The 24493-nt window shown below is 42.1% G+C and overlaps 2 protein-coding genes and 1 long non-coding RNA gene across 4 annotated transcripts in view; all 3 read right to left on the reverse strand.

Annotated features, from left to right (window-relative positions):
• smyd3 (SET and MYND domain containing 3) overlaps window positions 1-13532 on the reverse strand; it is a 174066-nt gene extending 160534 nt beyond the window's left edge. Inside the window, exon 1 of one of the 2 annotated variants that reach the window (XM_084144249.1) lies at window positions 13302-13532. In XM_084144249.1, the coding sequence (XP_084000375.1) occupies window positions 13302-13462 (161 nt within the window). In that variant the 5' untranslated portion in view covers window positions 13463-13532. The remainder of the gene's footprint in view (window positions 1-13301) is intronic. The other variant, XM_084144250.1, reaches the window with a different exon arrangement.
• A 756-nt stretch (window positions 13533-14288) lies between these two features.
• Window positions 14289-24493, reverse strand: part of LOC311102380 — a 90812-nt gene continuing 80607 nt past the window's right edge. Inside the window, exon 2 of the long non-coding RNA XR_014610006.1 lies at window positions 14289-16108. This is a non-coding gene — a long non-coding RNA (uncharacterized lncRNA). The remainder of the gene's footprint in view (window positions 16109-24493) is intronic.
• The window catches only part of LOC311102378 (consortin-like), a 23916-nt gene continuing 16798 nt past the window's right edge, over window positions 17376-24493 (reverse strand). The window contains exons 11-12 of the mRNA XM_084143700.1: window positions 18338-18476; window positions 17376-18101 (exon numbers count right to left, since the gene is read on the reverse strand). Coding sequence (XP_083999826.1) covers window positions 17893-18101; window positions 18338-18476 — 348 coding nt within the window. The 3' untranslated portion in view covers window positions 17376-17892. The remainder of the gene's footprint in view (window positions 18102-18337; window positions 18477-24493) is intronic.

The following is a 24493-nucleotide window of genomic DNA, read 5'->3' on the forward strand; positions in this document are numbered from 1 at the left end:
ATACAGGGAAATTCTTGAGGGAAACCTGTTTCAGTCTTCCAGAGATTTGAGACTGGGATGGAGGTTCACCTTCCAGCAGGACAATGACCCTAAGCATACTGCTAAAGCAACACTCGAGTGGTTTAAGGGTAAATATTTAAATGTCTTGGAACGGCCTAGTCAAAGCCCAGACCTCAATCCAATTGAGAATCTGTGGTATGACTTAAAGATTGCTGTACACCAGCAGAACCCATCCGACTTGAAGGAGCTGGAGCAGTTTTGCCTTGAAGAATGGGCAAAAATCCCAGTGGCTAGATGTGCCAAGCTTATAGAGACATACCCCAAGAGACTTGCAGCTGTAATTGCTGCAAAAGGTGGCTCTACAAAGTATTGACTTTGGGGGGGTGAATAATTATGCACGCTCAAGTTCAGTTTTTTTTCTTATTTCTTGTTTGTTTCACAAAAATCATATGATACAAACCCCCAAAAAATCAGGAAATAGGAAAAATGCCAAGGGGGGGGGGGGGGGGGGGTGAATACTTTCGCAAGGCACTGTAACATTATGTTTGAATGACTACCTCATCTCTGTACCCCACACATTCAATTATCTGTAAGGTCCCTCAGTCGAGCAGTGAATTTCAAACACAGATTCAACCACAAAGACCAGGGAGGTTTGCAAAGAACGGGACGTATTGAATATCAATACACCTAGTCACTACAAAGATAAAGGCGTCCTTCCTAACTCAGTTGCCAGAGAGGAAGGAAACCGCTCAGGGATTTCACCACGAGGTCAATGGTGATTTTAAAACAGTTTGCGTTTAATGGCTGTGATAAGAGATAACTGAGGAAGGCTCAACAACATTGTAGTTACTCCACAATAGTAACCTAATTGAAAAAGTTAAAAGAAGAAATGCAAAAAATGTGGCAAAGCAATTCACTTATTGTTCTGAATACAAAGTGTTATATTTGGGGCAAATCCAATACAACACATTACTGAGTACCACCATATTTACTGAGTACCTCCATATTTTCACGCATAGTGGTGGCTGCATCATGTTATGGGTATGCTTGTAATCGTTATGGACTGGGGAGTTTTTCAGGATAAAAACAAAAGAAACGGAATGGAGCTAAGCACAGGAAAAATCCTTGAGGAAAACCTGGTTCAGTCTGCTTTCCACCAGACACTGGGAGATGAATTCACCCTTCAGCAGGACAATAACCTAAAACATAAAGCCAAATCTACACTGGAGTTGCTTACCAAGAAGACGGTGACTGTTCCTGAGTGGCCGAGTTACAGTTTTCAAATCTGTTTGAAAATATATGGCAATACTTGAAAGTGGTTGTCTGGCAATGATCAACAACCAATTTGACAGAGCTTGAAGAATTTGTTAAAATAATAATGGGAAAATCCAAGTGTGGAATCAAGATATATTAATGTTGTATTTTTCATATTATATTTTTTACAAATGTTAGAATTTTTCTTCCACTTTGACATTAGAGTATTTTCTGTAAATTGTTGCCAGAAAATGACAATTAAATGCATTTTAATCCCACTTTGTAAAACAACAAAATGTGGAAAAAGTCAAGGTGTGTGAATACTTTCTGAAGGCACTGTATCTCAGATATCCAGATCATGAATTATGGCGTCTTCAAACAAAAATGTGTGCCGTTGGGGGTACTCGAGGACCGGAGTTGGGAAACACTGCCCTAAATGACACCCTATAACCTAGTCCTAGATAACACACTACTTTTGACCTGGGACACTGTAGGGTTAGGGATGGAAAGTGGCCACATAGTGCACTAAAGGGAATAGGGTAACATTTGAGACACAGGTTTTGTTTCTGAACTTGAAGAGGATCCACTGAAACCAGTCACTGTTGTACAGTATGCCCCCAAAACATAATTTGAATGGCATGACTAACCACACTTTCATCAGCAGTATGTATCAAGCAGTATGTGTGTGATTGCGTGTGTGTGTAATTACCATATTTCTTCAAATCTCTCAGTCTCCTGAACTATGTGTGCACTATGTCTGACAATGAGTACACAGGACCCCTGGTTATATCTGGTTATTAATGGCTAGCTCCAGTCAAATCAACATGACTCGCTCACTGTTCTGTGTTCAGCATTTCTACGTCTGTCTGTGATGGAGGCTTGTGTGTGTGTGTGTGTGGTGTTTTATTTTCTCTCTTTGTAAAATAATTCCAACAGAAAGCTACAGGTCCTACAGTCCAAACATATGTAATCTAATCATGAAGTAGTGGTCCTAATGATTTTGTCACTAACTCATGAGAATGTGACATTAATGATGTAATCTTAGCTCACATTACTAGACTGCACGCACAAGCACACACACACAGTGCTGGCAGCGGCCTGCTTCCTCTCAGCATGAAATACATTGAGTGTTTCCTATCCATCCATTTGTCAGAGTGGTTAAAATACTTTGCAGTTGTTTTTGGCTATCAGCCTCTGATCTTTGAGATGTAGCTAACACACACTTACCGTCCCTGTTCCTTAATAACCTCCTCCCAACACACACACAGCTATATATGGGGGTCAGAACCACTTAAATCTTCCAACAGGCATTTCCTGGGCCTGTTTCTACAACATGCAGAGAGATAAGGGAAGTCAGAGGAGAGAATGATGACAAACTACAGACTTGACTGGAAAAAACATTCAATGGTCTGTGAAGGCTGAATGATGAAGTCTAAGAGTGATTCCTCATGAAACCAGGAAAAAATAAAAATACGTGGCATATTTGACATTGTGGCCTTACCCAGGCCTCCTTTAAGACTCCATAATGTTTCATCTGTAGGAGCTACAAAGTAAAAATTGGTGTCATATGAAGCTTTAACACTTGTTCTGTAATACGAGTAGTATTTTGACTTCAATAACAATTTTTCTTACATTTATAAGATAAACATGAATATAAAAAATATAAAAACTTAGATTTGGCAAATGTTTCTATATATTTTTGAACATAATATACTCTAGGGGAATATCAAAGTTCCAGAGTGAGATCTCTGATAGTTTTAAAGTTTAGGCCCATTTTAAACAGAGAAATAGGGCTCCAACAGGCAGCGCCCCTCTTCTAATATTTAATAAATCACCACAGGTTACGAAGATTGAGAATACAGTTACAGAACCACTCGTTGGAGCCCTATTGGCATAGTAGGCAATCTAACCAACCACAGCTCTCCTTTTACTTGTATCATTGTCCTGCAAATTTCCAGCAGAGGACGACCATTTTGAATCCATTTTCACATTCACTGTTGGTAATGCTTAGAAATTGGATCATAACTCCAAAAGTAGCAGAGATCCTACTCTGGAACTTTGATATGCCCTTAAAGAATATTATGTTCAACAAAAATAAAAAAAATTGACAAATCAAACATTTTAAAATCATTTTTCTATAAATAAATTAATGTAAGAATTGTTAGACATCAAAATACTACTCATATCACAGAGAAAGTGGTAAAGCTTCATATGACACCAATGTTTGCTTTGTAGCACCTACAGATGAAACATAATGGCGTCTTAAATGAGCCATGGGTAAGGCCCCCTTTGTCATAAATATGATTAATTATTTCTCAATTATGCTTTTAGATATACATTTCACAAAAATGTCAACAATCCTTCCTACTAAGGACCATTTTATAGATTACATCTTGTGAAAATCCCAGTCAAAGTCAAAGCTAAGAGCTGAAACATACACCAGAGTTCTCCAGTTTACAGGTCAGATAAATAGTAAATACATCATAATGATAAAACCTACATCATTCCTGTTGTGTTTCAGATACAGCAGTAGGCTATCATCTCATGCTATGGCTCTGTTTATTATGAGTTCACTCATGAAAGCTTTCCCCAACACAACTTTTACAGGACTTGAACTACTTTTATCTTTATTTATCTTGGACAGGATATAGGCTCTGCGTAATGACATCACTCAGCGCTTTTTCCTTAACAGCTTTGACTGGACTTCCTCTGGATAAGGACCTGGCAAACACTGGGATTTTTGCTCTGTGTCTGTGTGTGTGTGTGTGTGTGTGTGTGTGTGCGCGCGAGCATGCGTACTTGACCAGTACTGCTTCTGTTCAAAGATTACCAATAACATTATCAATGTAGAATGACACAGAGAAACACAGAGACAGACAGAGACAGAGCGAGAAGCATCATTTAACGATATGCTGTACATATTATGGAGATGTAGACTCATTGTTCTGAGATTCTATGGGAGAGAGAGCCAGTCAGAGAAAGATGGACATCTACACTAACCATGGTGTTCTCTCAACACACACAAGAACAAAGACCCTTCATCTCAGTCCTGTCAGTACTGGGCCTGGCTACAGGATGTGGAATAAACCAGAGCACACACAAGGAATGCTGGGATACATTTGGAACCATCAGATCAACAGTGAGTGTGTATAATCCTGTCTGCTCTACTGACCTCGTATGCCTTCACACACATACATGTAGACACACCGACAGACTCACACACACTATACTATTGACCCCAATCAGTCTTCTGACATATTCCTAAATATTAATATTACTGTACACAGATTGACTACTGCGGTTATTGGGTTAATTCATTGGCAAGGTCCTGTCAATATCTAGTTATTGACTCTATTAAACCTCTGTTCTGTTCTCTCTCCCCAGTTCAAGACAAGGACACATCCAAGGAGCAGACATTCACTCATCTTTTAGGCCTGTGTTTTTTAAATATTTTATCTACTGTGGATGTGTCCATCTTCTGGATCTGTATCCAAAATGTGCGACTTCTCTCATCTAAATCTTTATTTTTCTTCCCCACACCCCCTCCATGTCTCATGACGTTCATCTCCCTCTCCCTGTCCCTCTCTCTCTCCAGGCAATTCTGTTACCAAACTTTGTATCTGCACTGTTCTTCAAGTAAATGTGTTTTTGCTAAATGTTCTGTGGAAATTGTTAAATGTAGTCCTTGTGCATATAGTTTAGCTTTGCAATCATTGGTATTTGTTTGACATACATTTTTTTGTGAAAAATCTGAACTCAGCATCATTCTGTTACCGTGGAATTGCCCCTCCCTGTCCTTCTCTCTCGTCAAAGCTGATTTTAGCTGACTTCTCAGGTAATGACGTTCTGCTTGAGAGAGTTCGTATCCTGGCACCTTATCAATATATTAAAGTGAGTTTATTAAGAAATGTTGACAAGCAATATAGAATTAAAGTACCTTCTCGCTCTCGCATCATAGATGGAATACTGGGACTGTACACGCTGAATGAAGATGGAAGTCTGCTTTGATGAAAGTGTGTGTGTACGGTAATTAATTTCCTCAGTAAGCTGTATAGCGATGGTTCAGTGTGAGGTAGTAATTAGCGGGGCCCTTTTCCCCGGGCTGCCAGTCGTGCCTGACTGATTTTCTCATTTCAAGGCTCCTGCCTCTGTACTCTGATCTGACAGGTCTGTGTGTGCGCGCAAGGTTTAAGATGCTATACAGCAGGTTGAAAATGCCTGGAGCATTCTAATGTAAGCTGCTGTGTGACCAAAGCCCACATTTGATCTTCTGACCAGGGATACGGCAGGACAGAAGAGGGAAAATATATGCTTGACACTAGGCTTGGGCAATATACCGTTTATATCGTATACCGGACTATTTAGAAATACCGATGGTTTGATTTGAAGAAGGATGAGGCGTGGAGGCTGCAGAGGTGCGTGCTATGCCACTGCTTATAAGTTAAGTATAACTATAAGAAATCTAAGACGTGTCAAATAAATTGTATCCAGCTCAGGGCTCCAGCTATGCATTTGGTTTGCTAACTTGCTGTATAAAAGTGGCTACATGTCAAGATCAAGCTTCTCGGTTACAGCAGAGACATTCAATCCTCTCCTGGATCAAGATCCCGGTCGCCTAAATTGTTTTGTGCGTAAAAAAAAAGAAGGTTATTTATTATTTTCAAATAGCGCCCTTTGTGTGCACTTCCGGTAATACCGTATACCACGGTATGGTACAGAAAAGGTATGATGGTATGAAAATGTGGATAACGCCCAACCCTACTCGACGCACAATTGATTATTATTATTAAGCCTACAACAAATAACGTATCGCTGAAGTACATGTCAATCCTTCTATACCACTAAAACTCTAGGTTTGATGGCAACAGAAGAAAGATAAATGTTTCAAACACATTGAAACAGTTACTTACCTAAATAAAATAAATCAATTTCAAAAAGTTTTTGCTATAGTGGACAAGACCATGGTTTTCCGAGTGATAATGTCACTGTGATGCTAATCAAGATTTGACTAGATTCTATCCGCTAAAGCTGCACTGGTCAATAAAAATCACAAATGACCTATTTGAACGTCTCAAACTTTACCACGGTATCGATGACACACACACCTACTTACTAAGGCTGACCCAATTTAGTCGACTGGTCGATTGTTAGGTTGACCAAGATTTTTTTTGTCGCGTAATCACAAATATATGGCACACTAGACACCTGTCTGATTCACACCTTGTAGGCTGTAAGGGTTGGTGTGAGGTGTGACCCAGGTGCGGTGCAGGATAGACAGTAGGCAAGGATGGTGAAACAAGGATCTTTACTGGTGGTCCAAAAGCCAGGATACAAAACGGACTATTCACGAAAACAAATGAGGAGCACATACAGTGGGGAGAACAAGTATTTGATACACTGCCGATTTTGCAGGTTTTCCTACTTACAAAGCATGTAGAGGTCTGTAATTTTTAATCATAGGTACACTTCAACTGTGAGAGACGGAATCTAAAACAAAAATCCAGAAAATCACATTGTATGATTTTTAAGTAATTAATTTGCATTTTATTGCATGACATAAGTAGTTGATCACCTACCAACCAGTAAGAATTCCGGCTCTCACAGACCTGTTAGTTTTTCTTTAAGAAGCCCTCCTGTTCTCCACTCATTACCTGTATTAACTGCACCTGTTTGAACTCGTTACCTGTATAAAAGACACCTGTCCACACACTCAATCAAACAGACTCCAACCTCTCCACAATGGCCAAGACCAGAGAGCTGTGTAAGGACATCAGGGATAAAATTGTAGACCTGCACAAGGCTGGGATGGGCTACAGGACAATAGGCAAGCAACTTGGTGAGAAGGCAACAACTGTTGGCGCAATTATTAGAAAATGGAAGAAGTTCAAGATGATGGTCAATCACCCTCGGTCTGGGGCTCCATGCAAGATCTCACCTCGTGGGGCATCAATGATCATGAGGATGGTGAGGGATCAGCCCAGAACTACACGGCAGGACCTGGTCAATGACCTGAAGAGAGCTGGGACCACTGTCTCAAAGAAAAGCATTAGTAACACACTACGCCGTCATGGATTAAAATCCTGCAGCGCACGCAAGGTCCCCCTGCTCAAGCCAGTGCATGTCCAGGCCCGTCTGAAGTTTGCCAATGACCATCTGGATGATCCAGAGGAGGAATGGGAGAAGGTCATGTGGTCTGATGAGACAAAAATAGAGCTTTTTGGTCTAAACTCCACTCGCCGTGTTTGGAGGAAGAAGAAGGATGAGTACAACCCCAAGAACATCATCCCAACCGTGAAGCATGGAGGTGGAAACATCATTCTTTGGGGATGCTTTTCTGCAAAGGGGACAGGACGACTGCACCGTATTGAGGGGAGGATGGATGGGGCCATGTATCGCGAGATCTTGGCCAACAACCTCCTTCCCTCAGTAAGAGCATTGAAGATGGGTCGTGGCTGGGTCTTCCAGCATGACAACGACCCGAAACACACAGCCAGGGCAACTAAGGAGTGGCTCCGTAAGAAGCATCTCAAGGTCCTGGAGTGGCCTAGCCAGTCTCCAGACCTGAACCCAATAGAAAATCTTTGGAGGGAGCTGAAAGTCCGTATTGCCCAGCGACAGCCCCGAAACCTGAAGGATCTGGAGAAGGTCTGTATGGAGGAGTGGGCCAAAATCCCTGCTGCAGTGTTTGCAAACCTGGTCAAGACCTACAGGAAACGTATGATCTCTGTAATTGCAAACAAAGGTTTCTGTACCAAATATTAAGTTCTGCTTTTCTGATGTATCAAATACTTATGTCATGCAATAAAATGCAAATTAATTACTTAAAAATCATACAATGTGATTTTCTGGATTTTTGTTTTAGATTCCGTCTCTCACAGTTGAAGTGTACCTATGATAAAAATTACAGACCTCTACATGCTTTGTAAGTAGGAAAACCTGCAAAATCGGCAGTGTATCAAAACTTGTTCTCCCCACTGTAGGTCTCCGAAAAACAGGCAACAAACAATACCAAATATTAACTCTGACTGGAAAAACACAATGACACAGGGAGAACACTTCTCAAGTACCTGTAACTCCGTCACGTAATCCGACACTGATACGAATTGCTTGACATTAAGGAACTAGTAGAGAAAACTGAGCAAGGGAACACAGGGAAGTCAGGGCATAAATACAAAAGTGAATCAGACACAGGTGACACCAATAGGCAGATAATTAGTCCAGACTGAGTGAGGAGGTGCCTAAGGTTGTCGGAGGATGACACCTAGTGGGTTGCTCTGGAACTGCGACCCCCTCCTGTAACAGTAGGCTATATATTAATCTCCGGCTCCCTATTTAGTAATTTGTGTCTTCAATTTTAAATCGCAGCGCTTAAAGCATCAGACAAGCTCAGTAGTCTACATATAGTTGATTTTATTCAAACATAGGGTGTGTCTATATATGGAAAAATACACGTTTTAAAATGTCTAACAATCGACTGGTCGAAAGAACAGCCAACTCTCGGTTGACCAAGATTTTTTTTTGTCAGGGAAACCCTACTACTTACACACACCGATCGGACCCAGGCTGTAAAATAGAACTGTTGTGCTAAATGCTATGGTGCTGAACTCATGGTTCGGTTTCGTGTGAATGGGTCTGTTGTTTAGGATGTTTTAACTCTCTAATTTGACTCATTAAAAAAAGTCAAACCTAATAGCCATTGTAATGGTGGTCATTCTAATTCATCTGGTGGTCTCTGTGAACTTTGCAGCTCTGTGAACAGTGTGTGTGTGTTCGTGTGTAACAGTGTTTTCCATAAGCGCCGATAACAGACTCATTGTCAGCCGATAACAGACTCATTGTCAGCCGATAACAGACTCATTGTCAGCCGGTAACAGACTCATTGTCAGCCGGTAACAGACTCATTGTCAGCCGGTAACAGACTCATTGTCAGCCGATAACAGACTCATTGTCAGCCGATAACAGACTCATTGTCAGCCGATAACAGACTCATTGTCAGCCGGTAACAGACTCATTGTCAGCCGATAACAGACTCATTGTCAGCCGATAACAGACTCATTGTCAGCCGGCTACTTTTCCACTTCATTAACTAGGCTTCTTTTCATTTAAAAGTTTCAATTAGCTAGTCAGAAAAGTCTGTATAGCCTTCTCCCGCTAGCACAAATGATAGGCTATGTATCTTCTAGTGATCGAAATAATAATAATATGACTTACAGTCATGCGTGCATACATTATTATTTATTTTTTGTGTATGGGTGGTCCCGGGGTTCGAACCCACTACCTTGGCATTACAAGCGCCGTGCTCCACCAGCTGAGCTACAGAGGACCACCTATTGATAGGACAGGCGTGCTGTGGTCGGCTGCGGTCACATTTATTTTCACGGAGGAGGGAGAGCATGAGGAGTTTCTCCTGTGAGTGGATTTGCACATCCCATGTAATGTAAGTGGTAATGATGAGTTGAAATCCACTTAATTCATTTTGTGGCACATTCATTTATTTTCTTTTGTGCCACGGAGTCGGGGCGCATAGGCTATTTATTGTCGAACTGACTGAAAAAAGTTAATCTCCTATATCCCTTTGCTATTCATACAACGTAGTTATACATCCATGGTATAGCTCCTGATAGTCCTCCTGATCATATAGGCCTAGACATTATCCAAAACAACACCACCACACTGAATTCATACATTTCCAGTAATTTGAAATTGCAAAGTCATGTCTTTCTACTCAATACCACAACTAATTTTACCAATCTAAAATAAAGTCGTTAAAGTATTCAATAATTTAGCTGTGTATTTCGGATGGAATCAAGGCATTAGAATGTACCTGGAGGGAGGGAGACAGAGAGAGAAGAGGATGGAGAGGAATGCTGACTAGCCTGTCAACAATCCCCCTGTTCTCATCTCTACTTTGCATTGGAGATTTTCTGTGAACATTGCATCTTTCCCCTCTTATCTAAAGTAGGTATTTGTATGCTTCACGACAGACTGCATACAGTCAGCTCTTTTCATCCTATCATAGGATTATTCATCTGTCTGTGTGCGTGTGTGAAGAATAATTTGCTCTGTTCAGAGTAGTCTAGTAAACTCTTCCTGAGCGATTCCACGCCTGCGTAGGCCCATTTTTTTTTTTGTATATCAGATTGTTCTGTCAATTATTATCAATATGACCCAATGTTAGAATTTAGACCCAGATTAAACTATAATCACAGCAACACCTACTGCCAGAGACAACACCGGGCCTAATCGCTTGCATGCAATTTGGGTCTATATTTTAACATGGGGTCATATTGATAATAATCACACACACACACACACACACTAGTAACCACTGATAACACACAGCTAAACACTCCCTTTGAACTGTCAGACATACCAATCACTCTACGATCATAAACACACACTTTCTCTGCTTTTATCCCCCCCCCCCCCCCTTCTCTCCTATGACTGGAGGAACTGCTAATGATTTGTTTGTTTGTTGACTTGTGGCTAGCAAGACAACGCTAGGTTGAGTGTGAGTGTGTGTGTGTGTGTGTGTGTGTGTGTGTGTGTGTGTGTGTGTGTGTTCACTGCGCCCCCAGCGATTAGCTCTCATTAAGAACAAACAGCAGAGAGAGATCAGCCAGGCAGCAATTACCTCCAGCTTTGATGTGGCTTTAATTCCTTTAAAAACGCCCCTCTGGCTAGTTCAATCACACACACATGCTTGCACATTTACAGACCAACACAGGCCTTCGCTTAGGGAGATAAGAGTCTCAGGGAAGGTTACTCGTCACGCAAGCTGACACAAGCATAGATCACCGAACCACCTCCATCACACACTACTACCGTTCATTTTGGGACAGAAATGGAAAAAAGGAAATGTCTGAAGTAATGTGTAAAGTACTTCAGATAGGCCTAACCTAGTCAATAAAAATAATTGGTACAAAACAGTCAAGGGCAGAGAAAGAGGAGGGGGTGAGTCAAGCAGCACAGGTGTATAATAGGCTAAGTAGATCTCTGTGTGTAGAAGCTTAGAGAGACAGGCAGGTAGTAGGTTTATCTGAGTGCATAGTGTGCGACAGAGCTTGAGCATATGGGTCATTCCACCTCAAAAAGCACAAGAAAGAGGATTGACACCAACCATCTCAGATTGTTCTGAAATAGTTTCAGTTGTTAGAAACAGATAAGACTAGCATTCCTGCAACATTATTTTGTTGAAATATAGTTTGATCTCTGAGAAATTAAGCTAATTGATTGCACCCAAATTGGCCATTTTAATTTATAGGATTCATATAATATTCAATAAATATAGTACCTAACATTTTATTTGGACCAAACTTTTTTCTAACAATGAGTAAGACAATCCAAAGAAATTGTCAAAAGTGATCCACGGTCCCGGTATGGCTTGCTGAAATGACATGGAACAACCCATATTCAATCACCAGACACACGGCTGAAATACACCCTTGCGCATCTGCTGCCACACACACACACTCTGCCGCCAACACCAATGGCATTACTGAACAGACTCGTACCTTCAGCGCATTACTACGAATTAAAATCAAATCAAAGATTATTGGTCGCGTACACAGTTTTGCAGAAGTTATCGCAGGTGCAGCGAAATGCTTATGTTCCTATCTGTGCTGTGCATGATACAGCACAGATACCCTTTCCTTCTTATAATTCAAACACACGTCCGCCTGCTTACCGAGAGAAGGTAGGAGGAATGCATCTCAGAGAGAAAATGTCCTACTTGTCTAAATTGAATATGGGATCTGTTAACAATGTGTGAAAGCTCTTATTACATAGGCCAGAGGTGTTCAAAACAATATGACTGAAACGAACACGTAGGCAGGAGAGGATTTATGGAAATTGCATCTTTACTTTAAATGAAAATACCTATAGACTTTTCTACACTACTGAGGAATGGATATTAAATCACTGAGTTTCCTGTTTATCTCTATGCCATATTGACTGACACACACACACGTGTACACTAGGACTAGCAGTATCTGTAATAGATGGAGCAGACAGAATGGGGGTGGGGGGTTGATGATGTCATGACGAGCAGAGGGGTCAGGGGTCAGCTTAGACAAGCTTTTGTTTTGGTTCTCAAACAATTCCGCCTGCATTCCATAGTGAATGTGTGTTTGTTATTGTCTGCATAATAACCACTGTGTGTTCTCAGGTCAGTGGCTCATCATCCCGGACACACACACTTGCTCAGTGACTACAAGCAGATCTCAGAGCACTGAATTTGTGTGTGTGTACGTGTGTAACAATGCTGGGGTAAAGTAATTGCTTAAAATTATGAGTGTTCAGTGTTTGACATTACAGAGTATTGTGTAGATTGTTTTACTCCCACTTTGTAACACAACAAAATGTGGAAAAGGTCAAGGGGTGGGAATACTTTCTGAAGGCACTGTATATGAGGATTTAGGCCTAGGATGGATATGCAAACATTGCAAATTGCAAAGCTCTCAGTTGGCCAATGTCTGTATAAAAAAATATAATTAATTTACTGTAAATGACAATTGGGTTCTTAGTGAAGCTCTTTGTGGAACTGAACAGTGTGCTCCATCTGAGATTAGTGATAACTAGCCATGTATCATATATTATTAACTCGATCACCTGTAAATCTCATAGCCTACTACTACAATAGAGTCCGATACAAAAAGATTGTCTAGAGCTGAAGAAAATGGAAACGCAACACTGCCATCTAGCGACCGTCCAGTTTGAGTACAGCAGCAAATCTCACGTCAGCCCAGTGGTAGTGTATACGTTTTTGTACTGTTGTAGTTGATGCTACACTCAGTTTCGTTGGAAATTAATAAGAGCAACTTACGGCTGTTTTAGTGAGCTATACAAAAGGTATTTAGCTAGCTATCTATTAGCTATATAGCAGTATTTAATAACAACACGACAACAAGGTTCCAGAACGCAATAACGCCGATGTTGCACGTAGGCCAGGTAGAGGGCCATTTTACCCTCTCCAAATCCTATTGGGTAAAACGCAAAACTTACTTTAGATCAGTGTCTAGTATAACGAAAAGGTCTACAGCTCTTACCGTGAGAAGCAGCTGTGACAGAAGTCTTTGGCACATTTGTTGGACACGCAGCATGCTAGAGGTTCCGCCGTATACAGGAGTTCACCTGCGCGTATTTTATGTGTTGCTCGTAGACCATTCCCTTTCCCTGCAGACGCAAAACGTTCCAACTTTAACGCCATCCCGCTCTCGCACGCATGTGGAACTGGGGAAACGGTGTTTACATCCGCAAATGGCCGTCAGACCAAAGATGATCAATATATGAAGATGTCTTACATATGCCGTTTACCATTGAAACAGTTCCGGTCTGCTTAGTAGCTGGGTCTGGTGCCTTATTTTGACTTTTTCTGAACCAGAAAAAAGGAGCGAGTGAGATGTCTTGCTTCCTCTTCCATCTCTGGTCAGACTCCGCGTCAGGTTGTGAGCAACGTTTAGTTTTTTTCAAAGCAGTACCGTAGTCCCGTAACAATTATTCTACTGTAACTGTATATATATTTCTCGTATCACTTTGACCAAACTGAGAACACCAATAATTGCGAAATCAAAGTATTAATATGGCTTGGCTTCACCTAAAACGTGTACCGTCTGCGCAAATGCGGCGCAGCTATGTGAGGCTTTCCAATGCTGTCCAGGGCTGCCTCTAGTGGCTGTCCCCTAAAAGTGTCGTTCAGAAGAGTGTTTTGTATTTAAATAATAAATAAATAAATTGGTCATTTAGCAGACGCTCTTATCCAGAGCGACTTACAGGAGCAATTAGGGTTAAGTGCCTTGCTCAAGGGCACATCGACAGATTTTTCACCTAGTCGGCTCGGGGATTAGAACCAGCAACCTTTCGGTTACTGGTACAACGCTCTTAACCACTAAGCTACCTGCCGCCTGGTATCTGGCTTTTGTACATGGGTTTATCAGACTATTGTCAATGATGAACAACTTAACAATTTACAAACTTAATAACAACTTAACAGCTGTATGACTAACTTAATGGAACTTTATAACAACAGCGTAAAATTGTGTCAGACCAGTCCCCACAGTAAGGTTTATTATCAACAGAGAGGAACCGGTGTTTAAAAGTACGCACCACACAGTAATCCCTCCAGACTGTAAAGACAGATCTAAACCACGATGACAAACATAAAAATCTTATCTACGATACCCACATCAAGCCAAAACGAGAGAAACAACAGAAAAGGACATGCAGGTAAAGATTTAGATTTGATCGTTTGTTTTCTCTCCCCTTACATTGTGCAGATATGATATAAATACTTCAGATCCAAACAGTAAGATAGAGTCATCTGAACCAGCCAGAGGACAAGTGAAAATAATTATAAAACCAAGGCTGCATCTCAATAGTCTACAGTGGCTTCCTGTCCTCGTCTCCTCTCCATCTGCACCCCTCTGAAAGTGCTAGAGACGAAAGAGACTCTCCTGGCATTCTTCCAAGCTAATTAATGTATCTACAGTTTATTGTGCATTTTACAACATATCTGAATATGATTATATTTTGCTGTTGGTTTCACCTGTCGTCTGTTTTCATATCAGAGGAGATGAAGGAGAGGAGAGGAAGCCACTTTCGACAGTTGAGATTTGGCCTGAGAGTCACTGCCCAGCCTGCGTCATCATTACGTCGTCATACGATCCACGTCTACTGAACTCTTCTTAACGAAACTAAAACGACACACTGACTTTGTGCATTTCCACCGACTGACACAAACAATAAAACAGATAATTGATTAAATAGACTATAAACCCGAAATAAAAGAAAAAACAATATACACAAATACAAAAATTATACGTAAAAAAAAAAATTCTATCGAGTCCATTGATCGCAGGAGGTAATGCACTGGGGTAACTGATCATGACAATCACATGATGATGATGAAGATGCCCATAATTACTTTACAATAAAGATAAATATAGACATGCCTGAGCAAAGACAATTCTCAGATGAACAGATATTCTTATACCGATCTACTGATCTGATCCTTAGGACTTTAAACATTATTTTAACACACTATTACAGACATGTATTGCTTTCTTGTCCATGTTGCATATATCTCCGTCTGACACACACCAATGGTCATCAAGGGGCCAACGCTACAATCAGGCTGAACTATCTGTACCCCAAAACAACCCAATAAACAGAAGGGGTAGAAGTTTCCCCTAACCACTGATACAGGGTCAGATATTTCCTCCCCCTCCTGGTTGAGGATAGGTTAAGATATGATCTTAGATCTGTGGTTAGGGGCAACTTCTATCCTCAGCCCAAAGAAACACCCTTCATACACCATAAAAATACTCAATAGTGAGGAACGTAAAGGAAAGTAAAATCTGTTTCATTACAACAAAACGTTAATTATTAGAAGATTATTTTAAAGACATTATTTAATGTTTCTGACCACAGCAGAATTGTTCATATTTGAGGTGTAGTTGAGATTAAAAATGGCGGCAGTAAACAAAGAGCTGTGCCGGTTTCTAAAATGGCTGCCCAAGCACTTCCTGTCTGCGCAGGTGAGCAGTCCTGTCCATGCCTGAAGGACACAGAGGACAGGTCCATGTAGTAGTGAGCAGGTCCAAGGTCAGTGGTAATGAGTATAGCCCATTCTATCCATTCCTCTGGGTTGACTTCGAGTCAGTCTACAGTACCAGTCAAAAGTTTTTGAACACCTACTCATTCAAGGGTTTTTCTTTATTTTTACTATTTTCTACATTGTAGAATAATAGTGAAGATCCAAACTATGAATTAACACATATGGAATCATGTAGTAAACAAAAAAGTGTTAAACAAATCAAAATATATTTTATATTGGAGATTCTTCAAAGTAGCCACCCTTTGCCTTGATGACAGCTTTGCACACTCTTGGCATTCTCTCAACCAGCTTCATGAGGTAGTCAACTGGAATGCATTTCAATTAACAGGTGTGCCTTCTTAAAAGTTAATTTGTGGAATTTCTTTCCTTCTTAATGCGTTTGAGCCAATCAGTTGTGTTGTGACAAGGTAGGGGTGGTATACAGAAGATAGCCCTATTTGGTAAAAGACCAAGTCCATATTATGGCAAGAACACCTCAAATAAGCAAAGAGAAATGACAGTCCATCATTACTTTAAGACATGAAGGTCAGTCAATCCAGAAAATGTTAAGAACTTTGAAAGTTTCTTCAAGTGCAGTCGCAAAAACCATCATGCGCTATGATGAAACTGGCTCTCATGAGGACCTCCACAGGAAAGGAAGACCCAGAGTTACCTCTGCTGCAGAGGATACGTTCATTAGAGTTAACTGCACCTCAGATTGCAGCCCAAATAAATGCTTCACAGAGTTCAAGTAACAGACACATCTCAACATCAACTGTTCAGAGGAGACTGCGTGAATCAGGCCTTCATGGTCGAATTGCTGCAATGAAACCACTACTAAAGGACACCAATAAGAAGAAGAGACTTGCTTGGGCCAAGAAACACGAGCAATGGACATTAGACTGGTGGAAATCTGTCCTTTGGTCTGATGAGTGCAAATTTGAGATTTCTGGTTCCAACCGCCGTGTCTTTGTGAGACGCAGAGTAGGTGAACGGATGATCTCTGCATGTGTGGTTCCCACCATGAAGCATGGAGGAGGAGGTGTGATGGTGCTTTGCTGGTGACACTGTCTGTGATTTATTTAGAATTCATGGCACACTTAATCAGCATGGCTACCACAGCATTCTGCAGTGATACGCCATCCCATCTGGTTTGCGCTTAGTGGGACTGTTATTTGTTTTTCAACAGGACAATGACCCAACACACCTCCAGGCTGTGTAAGGGCTATTTGACCAAGAAGGAGAGTGATGGAGTGCTGCATCAGATGACCTGGCCTCCACAATCACCCGACCTCCACCCAATTGAGATGGTTTGGGGGATGAGTTGGACCGTAGAGTGAAGGAAAAGCAGCCAACAAGTGCTCAGCATATGTGGGAACTCCTTCAAGACTGTTGGAAAAGCATTTCAGGTGACTACCTCATGAAACTGGTTGAGAGAATGCAAAGCTGTCATCAAGGCAAAGGGTGGCTACTTTGAAGAATCTGAAATATAAAATATATTTTGATTTGTTTAACACTTTTTTTGTTTACTACATGATTCCATGTGTTATTTCATAGTTTTGATGTCTTCACTATTATTCTACAATGTAGAAAATAGTAAAAATAAAGAAAAATCCTTGAATGAGTAGGTGTGTCCAAACTTTTGACTGGTAGTGTATGTCCAGTAGTGTATAGTTGACCTCTATGGGTAGTCCAGTATACTACAGGTCCTAGGTCAGTCCTACTAGTTCTACTAGGCAGCACTGCAGATGTCTTAGGGAACTGTTAGTGTGGATGCAGCCTACCAGTACCACACACAAACACACATCGTTCCATCAATCTCTCTCTCTCTCTCTCCTGCCACACATACACACACTTTAACTGGCCAGCCAGTAAAGACAGAAAGAGTGCCAGGGACAGAGAGAGAGAGGAAAACAGTATCCACTCTGCAAAACGAGGGAGTTTTCCTCCTCTGTCCCCTTCTTCTCCCCCTCTCCTTTCCTTTCCTTCCCTCCCCCTATTTCTCTCCTCCTCCCCCTCTCTTCTCATCTCCTCTTGGGGGTCAGCTAAGACCCGGAGGTTAGCCAGCTTTGGAGCTGATCCATCCCACGATGCAGCTGTGCGAGGTAGAAGTCAGCGTTACGGGAGAAGTCGGTGCAGACAGTGGACTGGGCGTCGCCCAGGGCACAGTAGAGGGCGGTGCCTCCCAGGCTGATCACTACGGTGACCAGGCAAAGCAGGAAGAGGAGCAGGCAGGAGTCTCCGCCCACCTCGTCTGCAGGAGGGAAAAGGAAACACGTTTAGATGTTTATTCTATTTTATCTGAGCTTTATTGAACTGTTTCTTGTCTGGAGAACGGAGAGGACAGAGGGAAGAGGGTGACATGGTAAGAATGCAGACAGACACACATAGCTGTATACTGTACGTGCACAAACATACACATGCAATTGATCATAACCATTGTTGGGTTTACATATACTCACTCAAACACATACATACACACATCCTTACCGTGGTCAAAGCCGTCGTCAGGTACTTTGAAGCGGACCCTGCGCTTAGCAGGGTGTTTGTGTTTGGGTGGGGCCGAGAAGGGAGCCACACACACACTCCTCCTCTTCAGGATGGACACCAGGTCAGGGACAGGGGTCATCTGGAGGTCAGCGGGACAAGGTCAAAAGGTCAGGGCCAGGTCAACTGGTTAACATACACATTACACACACAACTCACGTCATACACATACCGTACACAATAGACACATACACATGACATATATATGGATACACACACATACAGTACACCATGCAGTACACACTCATACACATGCGTACACATACACATACACGAGGCAGGCATGTGTTGGCATAAGACAAACCGCATAGACATAGTATCCCCACTAGGTGTCAGCGTACACTGCACTCATGTCAACCTCAATTAAACTACTGAGAATCTGGGTGTTTGAGTAGTAAGCCAACTGTAGACGGAAGTCGGCGAGTGAAGTCGACAGAGGTGCGACAGCTGAAAGTCGGACGCTGTAGTGGATTTCCAACAGCAAGTCTCAGATCAACATGGAAGTGTCAACATAGCTGCTATTGTTCATAAACGTTTTTCTTTATAAATGTAGAAATACAATTTTCTATACCCCCATATCAAACACTCACAAACTGAAAACATTTAATTGGCTAGAGAGGGGTCTCAAATATCACTTTCATTTGTAGCTTTAGAATTGCGGCAAAGTTGGTTCCTGTTTCAGTCACGTCTTTGGTCACGTTCTCGTGGGTCAACCAAAAACACCCTAATTATTGATTGGCAAATAGTGTCTCCCACAATGCAGCTGATGGCTGCATGGTGCAGTTAGTGAGAAGCAACTTCAGCAACTCGAAGGCGACTTAAAAAACTGCATGACCTTTGATCACATAGTTTTTGTAAAGTTCATGCAGTCGACATGTAAGCGCAAGTCAGACAATTGTTATCCCCATAACGCAACACACTTTGAAAGGCGAATTTCCAACGATGGTCACCGACTAGACAAAATGGATCCACTCGACCACGCCCTATGTCTTAGATGATGGTGACAGCTGTTATCATCTTATCAAGTGACATCAGCTGATGACATCATACCATCTTATCCAGTGACATCACCTGGTGACATCACCTTCCTTTTTTATGAACAATCTGGGTCAGGTTCACAACATTCAGTTGATCTGAATCACCCTTCAGTCACACTCTGTCAGGCCTGACAGAATAGAGAGGGAGAGAGGATGAGGAGGAGAGGTGAAAGCAGAGAAGAAAAACAGAAGGTGGGAGGAGGGTGGATAGAGGGGGGTAGTGATAGGGATAATAAGAGGTGATCCCAGATAGAGGAAGAGAAAAGCCTTTCAGACTCTACATCTCTATCAACAGGAATGATTTATGTTGACATGACATTCATACGGACAAAGAGGTAGAGAAATGGGGGGGTGGGGTCCTGTATGGCTCAGTTGGTAGAGCATGGCGCTTGCACCGCCAGGGTTGTGGGTTCGATTCCTGGGGCCACCCATATGTAAAAATGTATGCGCGATTGACTGTAAGTCGCTTTGCATAAAAGCATCTGCTAAATGGCATATAAATGAGAGAGACTGGAAGATAAAGATGGAAAGCCCCTCCAGTTTTAATGAGGTCATTATTGTAGCTGTTCAGAGATCATCTGTCCAACTCTCCTCTCACCTAACCCATTATGTACAGAGCTCTTCAGTCGTCATAGTGGCCCAGACCTGGGTCATGTTCAGTTGGCACAAAACGGGAGCAAACATTTCACAACGGAGTGAAACATTAAGAGTTGCTACCTGAATTTGTCCAATGAGAATGCTAATTTTCGTTTCAAAACATGACTGGTGGGCATTCCATTCCAATATGGCCGCTGTGCATCGCCAAAGAGGTTGCTAAGTGGCCAAAGTAGCCTTTTGAATGCACCCACCCCTTCCTTAACATAAGTGTGAATCGACGATGGCCTCGTTCCTCTCCCTCGGCAGAAACATGTGCAATCAATTACACACATACACTAACTCACATACACACACCTCTCTCTCCCCAGACACACACCCAGCTCCATATTTGGCATCCAGGGGCTAATGATGACCTAACACTGTCTGCTTGCTAATTACTGACGCTTACCCCCCCCCCCCCCTCCCCCCTCTCTCTCTTACACTCTCTCCTACGTTCTGTTAGACTTGGCAGAGTCTAACAACCAGGACTAGGGGTGTAACGGTACATGTATTAGTACCGAACCGTTCGGTACGGGGACCTCGGCTCGGTCCGCACTCCAGTTTGGTAAAATGTTGGCTTTCCAGTAGATTACAACGGCGATATACAAAGTTGTGGATAAAACGTTAACATTATGTCACCACGCTCAACGAGAATAGCCTATGCAGCTGCCAACACCTCAAATATGATGACACATTTGCACCGACATCACCCCAGTATACCGGAGCAAGACAGAAACACAACATCGTCTCCACTCTGCATTCAAGCAGCCCTTCGCAGATGATTCTGACCGGGCCAAAGAAATTACAAGAGCGATAGGTAGGTTATGTTTATATTTGTTTTAGGGCTGACTCCATTTACTCGACTGGTCGATTGTTTGGTCAATAGGCTGTTGGTCGACCAATATTTTTTTAGTCAAGCAGTGGCAGATATAGAAAAAATATGTTATGGCACAGGAGACACCCGTCTGATTCACGTCTGTCTGAGTGGACTAATCCATTGCGGAGGCACACCAGTATCACCAATAGTACATTTACCGGTAATTACCATCATTTCTAATCTACAATGTTTGTTTGGTTATGGTAATTTCTGTTAATGCATTCAATATACTATTATTACAGTCTTACCGTTGTCATTGTAGGAGTGGACATGTTGTTTGCAGAGCGCACAACCTATGCTACACTTGTGAGGAAAAAGTTGTGGTGTATTTCATTCCATTTATGAGTTCTCAATGTATTCATTTTTTTTGTTGAGCGCTCCTGTCTATCTTGGGAAAGGACACGCACCTTATTACACATAGAACTAGGCCTAGGCTATCTGGCCTGCGTGCAAATGTAGGCGTATAAAATGTGCCCATTTGGTGATCAAGTGTCTTCACTGACATTTTCAACATGTCCCTGACTGAGTCTGTAATACCAACATGTTTCAAGCAGACCACCATAGTCCCCGTGCCCAAGGACTCTAAGATAACCTGCCTAAATGACTACCGACCCGTAGCACTGACGTCTGTAGCCATGAAGTGCTTTGAAAGGCTGGTCATGGCTCACATCAACAGCATTATCCCAGAAACCCTAGACCCACTCCAATTTGCATACCGCCCCAACAGATCCACAGATGATGCAATCTCTATTGCACTCCACACTGCCCTTTCCCACCTGGACAAGAGGAACACCTACGTGAGAATGCTATTCATTGACTACAGCTCAGCATTCAACACCATAGTGCCCTCTAAGCTCATCACTAAGCTAAGGATCCTGGGACTAAACACCTCCCTCTGCAACTGGATCCTGGACTTCCTGACGGGCCGCCCCCAGGTGGTAAGGGTAGGTAACAACACATCTGCCACACTGATCCTCAACACGGGGGCCCCTCAGGGGTGCGTGCTCAGTCCCCTCCTGTACTCTCTGTTCACCCATGACTGCATGGCCAGGCACGACTCCAACACCATCATTAAGTTTGCCGACGACACAACAGTGGTAGGCCTGATCACCGACAACGATGAGACAGCCTATAGGGAGGAGGTCAGAGATCTGGCCGTGTGGTGCCAGGACAACAACCTCTCCCTCAACGTGACCAAGACAAAGGAGATGATTGTGGACTACAGGAAAAAAAAGAGGACTGAGCACGCCCCCATTCTCATCGACGGGGCTGTAGTGGAACAGGTTGAGAGCTTCAAGTTCCTTGGTGTCCACATCACCAACGAACTATCATGGTCCAAACACACCAAGACAGTCGTGAAGAGGGCACGACAAAGCCTATTCCCCCTCAGGAGACTGAAAAGATTTGGCATGGGTCCTCAGATCCTCAAAAAATTCTACAGCTGCACCATCGAGAGCATCCTGAATGGTTGCATCACCGCCTGGTATGGCAACTGCTTGGCCTCCGACCGCAAGGCACTACAGAGGGTGTCAGAGCGGCAAGTCTAGGTCCAAAAGACTTCTCAACAGCTTCTACCCCCAAGCCATAAGACTCCTGAACAGCTAATCATGGCTACCCGGACTATTTGCACTGCCCCCCCACCCCATCCTTTTTACGCTGCTGCTACTCTGTTAAGTATTTATGCATAGTCACTTTAACTCTACCCACATGTACATATTACCTCAACTACCTCAACTAGCCGGTGCCCCCGCACATTGACTCTGCAACGGTACCCCCCTGTATATATAGCCTCCCTACTGTCACTTTATTTTACTTCTGCTCTTTTTTTTCTCAACACTTTTTTTTTTGTTTGTTTAAAATAAATGCACTGTTGGTTAAGGGCTGTAAGTAAGCATTTCACTGTAATGTCTGCACCTGTTGTATTCGGCGCATGTGACCAATAAAATTTGATTTGATACTATTTCTGATTGTCTTAACTCACCACCACCGTGGAGCTTCTCAAATTTATTTTTTCTTCGCCTCAAAAAGCAAGTAAACAAAGTCTGTTTTTACATCTATTGCGAATGACAATAGTTCCTCAACGTAGCTTATTTGAAAAATATTTCCATGTCTCTCCCTTTCGATAACCACTCAGCATGACAGGGGGGAAAATCTCATGCTCTGATCCGGTGGAAACGCCATAAAAAGGCCTCCCTGATTACTTCTTATCTCTTGCACAAATAGCCTAAAGCTGTGTCTGTTTGTCCGGAGCTCACTGGCTGGGAAACTCTGAGGGCCCAGAATATTTTATGCAATGTTGCAAGTTTGCTAGCATAAGCTTCTCGCCAGACCCAAGTTAATAGATTATACAATGTTTCAAGTTCCTTGCAGACAGGCCATGCATAGCCAATGTGATTTATAGGATATTTCTTTTTAATCAGGATATTTTCTACTTGCTGGCTGCAACGTTTTTATTTGTTGACTTTATGTAGGCTATTTTTACATAGTTGGCAATGGAAATAGAAGTTACTTTTAGATTTGTATCATTTTCATTTAGATAGAATATTGATTCTGAAAACTTTATTATAAATGAAATTAAACTGTTCCACGAAAATAGCCATATGAAAATCATAACTGGCACACTACCGGCAGCGGGAGCAGGAGAGTCGGGTTGGGAACAGGTTTTATTCTTCTGGTTAGGCTATATTAATCTCTGGCTCTCTCTTTACGAATTTGTGTGTCTTGCTTAAAGCATCAGACAAAGTAGCCTACATATAGTTGATATTATTCAAACATAGTATATGGTCTGTATATGGAAAAATACATGTTTAAAAATTTCAATCAATAGATTGGTCGAAAGAACAGACGACTCTCGGTCGACCAAGATTTTTTTTTGTCTGGGACAGCCCTAATTTGTTTATAGTTTTTGGTGTATAACTGCCGATATGCGCCCATTCTCGGTGGTTGAGAATAGGGGGTTTCAGCACCTCGTGAAAGTGCTCGAGCCACGTTACGAACTTCCCTCTTGTACCCATTTCAGTAAACAGGTAGAACCAAAGCAGAAGTTTTCAATGAATTGGCCAATGCACCTTGTGTTGCGCTTACTTAACAGTGACAGCCCATCGCATTAACCCGGAGTGGGAGATGTAACGTGCTACAGACACGCTCATGATGCGTTCGTAACCAAGTGGGAAGTGTACATTTACCACATATCACTGGCAAAAATCCACTCGAAAGGCCCCTTAAACTGGTAATTCTTGAGCGCCGACTTCTCCTACGTTTGATTACTGACGTCACCTACTAAGGAAATGGCCTCTATAACAGCATTTTCGGCAGTTAAATGCAACAACAAAACATTATTTATAAAAAGTAATCTATTAATGTGGTTTTTGAACTCTATAATTTGTTTACAAGCATGATAACTGTACTTTTAGTTTTTGGTTGACACAGCTGGTTGGCCATTTGCTAATCAGCGTTTCTCAACAAGTTCAAATCACATGAATGCATCCAACTGGTATTTATGACTTCACAACTGGTCAATTCCAACCTCCCACATAGTTACAAACGCAG

Source organism: Coregonus lavaretus (genome assembly GCF_964263955.1).
Source record: "Coregonus lavaretus genome assembly, chromosome: 27".
In the NCBI taxonomy this organism is placed as follows: Eukaryota; Metazoa; Chordata; class Actinopteri; order Salmoniformes; family Salmonidae; genus Coregonus; species Coregonus lavaretus.